At 32.9% G+C, this 2,437-nt stretch overlaps 1 protein-coding gene across 1 annotated transcript in view; it reads right to left on the bottom strand.

The window, feature by feature from the left end:
* Positions 1 to 1,237: 1,237 nt before the first annotated feature.
* Positions 1,238 to 2,437, bottom strand: part of LOC125044574 (pre-mRNA-splicing regulator WTAP-like) — a 24,389-nt gene continuing 23,189 nt past the window's right edge. The window contains exon 6 of the mRNA XM_047641290.1: positions 1,238 to 2,437. This exon is cut by the window's right edge and continues 186 nt beyond it. Within this exon, the coding sequence (XP_047497246.1) occupies positions 2,085 to 2,437 (353 nt within the window). The 3' untranslated portion in view covers positions 1,238 to 2,084.

The raw sequence follows: 2,437 nt of genomic DNA, 5'->3' as shown, positions 1-2,437 counted from the left end.
TATCAATCTCGACTACCTCAAAACTCCATATATGTTGTAAGGAAGAGCTGGTTCTGATGCTTTGATGCTGGCGCCAGGAAATGTACACCATAAATGGCCGTGAACCAACACCTTGCTGGAAAATAAGCTGTGTATGTGTGACACGGAACAATCTTGTGAGGATGAGTGAGAGGCCCAGCAACCTTAACCAATATATGCCCAACATGGCCATCTTCACTGCAGGTATTCTACTGCATAAAAGCTATGATATGGCAGGATTCCCACAGTCTTAAATTACCATGTCAATAGCAATTGCAATATCACTAGTAACAGCCTTAGCTTGTATCATCATCATCATCATCATCATTGATGATAATTTTAGAAATAAATGAATAAAAAAAATTAAAATAGTAATTATAATAATAAAAAATTAAAATAGTAATTATAATAATACAAAAATAACAATAATAATAATAATAATAATAATAATAATAATAATAATGACAATAAAAACAACAAAAATAATGATCATTTAAAAATTATGATGATGATGATGATAATGATAATGATGATGATGATGATAACAATAATGATAATAATAATAATGATGATGATGATGATGACGATGATGATTAAAAAAAAATAAATAAATAAATAAAAAAATAATAATAATAATAATAATAATAACAATAACAGTAATAGTTATAGTAACAGTACTACTACTACTACTACTACTACTACTACTACTAATAATAATACTATAACAATAAATGTAATAATAAAATATTATTAATAAGAAAAATACTAATAGCATTATTATCAATAATAATTTTGATAACATCAATAATAATTATATCAATAATGATGATGACAATGAAGATGACAATAACAATAGCAATAATAATAATAATAATAATAATAATAATAATAATAATATTCAGATAAGTGCAAAAAAAATATTCACTGATAATATCAATCATAATAATCACATAAATCTAAATAAAATAAAATAAATTCTAAATATGAAAATTATAGCAATTCCTTTATATTTATAATAATCTTTCTCTTTATAAAACAATATACAAGATATTATAAAATAATACACATGACAAAAACATGGCAATAATGATTACCAGATAATTATAGCAATAATTATAGCTAATAATCACAATATCAATGAAAATAATCATACTATCAATAGCAATGGTGATGAAAATTAAAAGCATGCAACTTGAAGAGGAAAAAAGAAAGAAATAAATATATATTTTGAATTATAATACGGCTGCTTGTGGGATATACAAGTTTTAACATTAATCATACAAAAGTGTACAAACATAAAAGAGGCAAGACATAAGTGTGCCAATGAGCATTGGAAAATTACTTGTAAAACCTGAAATGTGAAGCACAGAGGTAAATGCAAGAAGTAGGTCACTGTGACTAGGTATGAAGCATGGAAGTTACTGTAAATTACAGACTAATAGAAAAATGAACAAGACCCATGTGTGGAAGGGGGGTGGGGGGTACAACACAAAGGGCATAAAACAATACAAAATAAGATTTCCACTGGTATATGACCTACTTATAGATTATAAAAAATGGAAGCTATAGTATAGAAAAAGAACATTTATGGCCATGGATAAAACTGAATACATATATGGTACACATGAACACCTGGAAGTACACCATGTTGGGCTAGATGTTGAGCACAAACTGGTAGGCAGCTGAGCCTTCACTGTTATTGTCTGCAGTGTATATTGGCTGGATGGGCAGATGCAGATTCTGGAACCCTGCAGTGTACATGAGACTGCCTGTAGTACACTGAGAGTCCAGATGAGCCTATACACAATGTTGACACATTTCGTAAAATTTCTGAATTGTCTGTACAAAAATGTTAATAGCTGTCTGTACAAAATTTGGACAGTGACTGTAGTATCCGATGAAATCCAACAGGCTAGGGTGGCAAAATATCCCAAGGCCCACACAACTTACCACCAAGGGCTAGTAAGGAGAGAGAGCCATTCCTTGTAACTGCCTGTTCTGATGGTCATTCACATGACAGTACCCTCTTGCTAATAAAACACTACAAGCAATGCCACCTTAATAGCCTATTCTGATTCCATCACTCCATTCTCCACTACTGTGCTTTCCTCACCTCCTCCACTTACAGTGACAGTCTCTGCCTCACTGTCAGTTCTGGTCCGTTTTCTGGGTGCAATGCCACCAGCCTCACCCATATACTCTTCCCCTGTACCATTATTCCCCCCTTCAGCCACTTCTGTCCCCTCATCTATTTCACTCTGCGTCCGTTTGCGCCCGTTCGTCAGTGGAGTTGCTGCTGTGTCTCTATCTGAAACCTCACTATTAGTCTGTGGCTCATAATGAGAAGTGTCCCCATTCGGCTGGGGCACCTGTGTCCTTTCCTCTGTCCGTTCTGCCTCACTGTTAACATCACTGGCTC

This window comes from Penaeus chinensis, chromosome 36 (genome assembly GCF_019202785.1).
Source record: "Penaeus chinensis breed Huanghai No. 1 chromosome 36, ASM1920278v2, whole genome shotgun sequence".
Taxonomy (NCBI): domain Eukaryota; kingdom Metazoa; phylum Arthropoda; class Malacostraca; order Decapoda; family Penaeidae; genus Penaeus; species Penaeus chinensis.
This window is presented reverse-complemented; position numbering and strand designations above follow the sequence as displayed.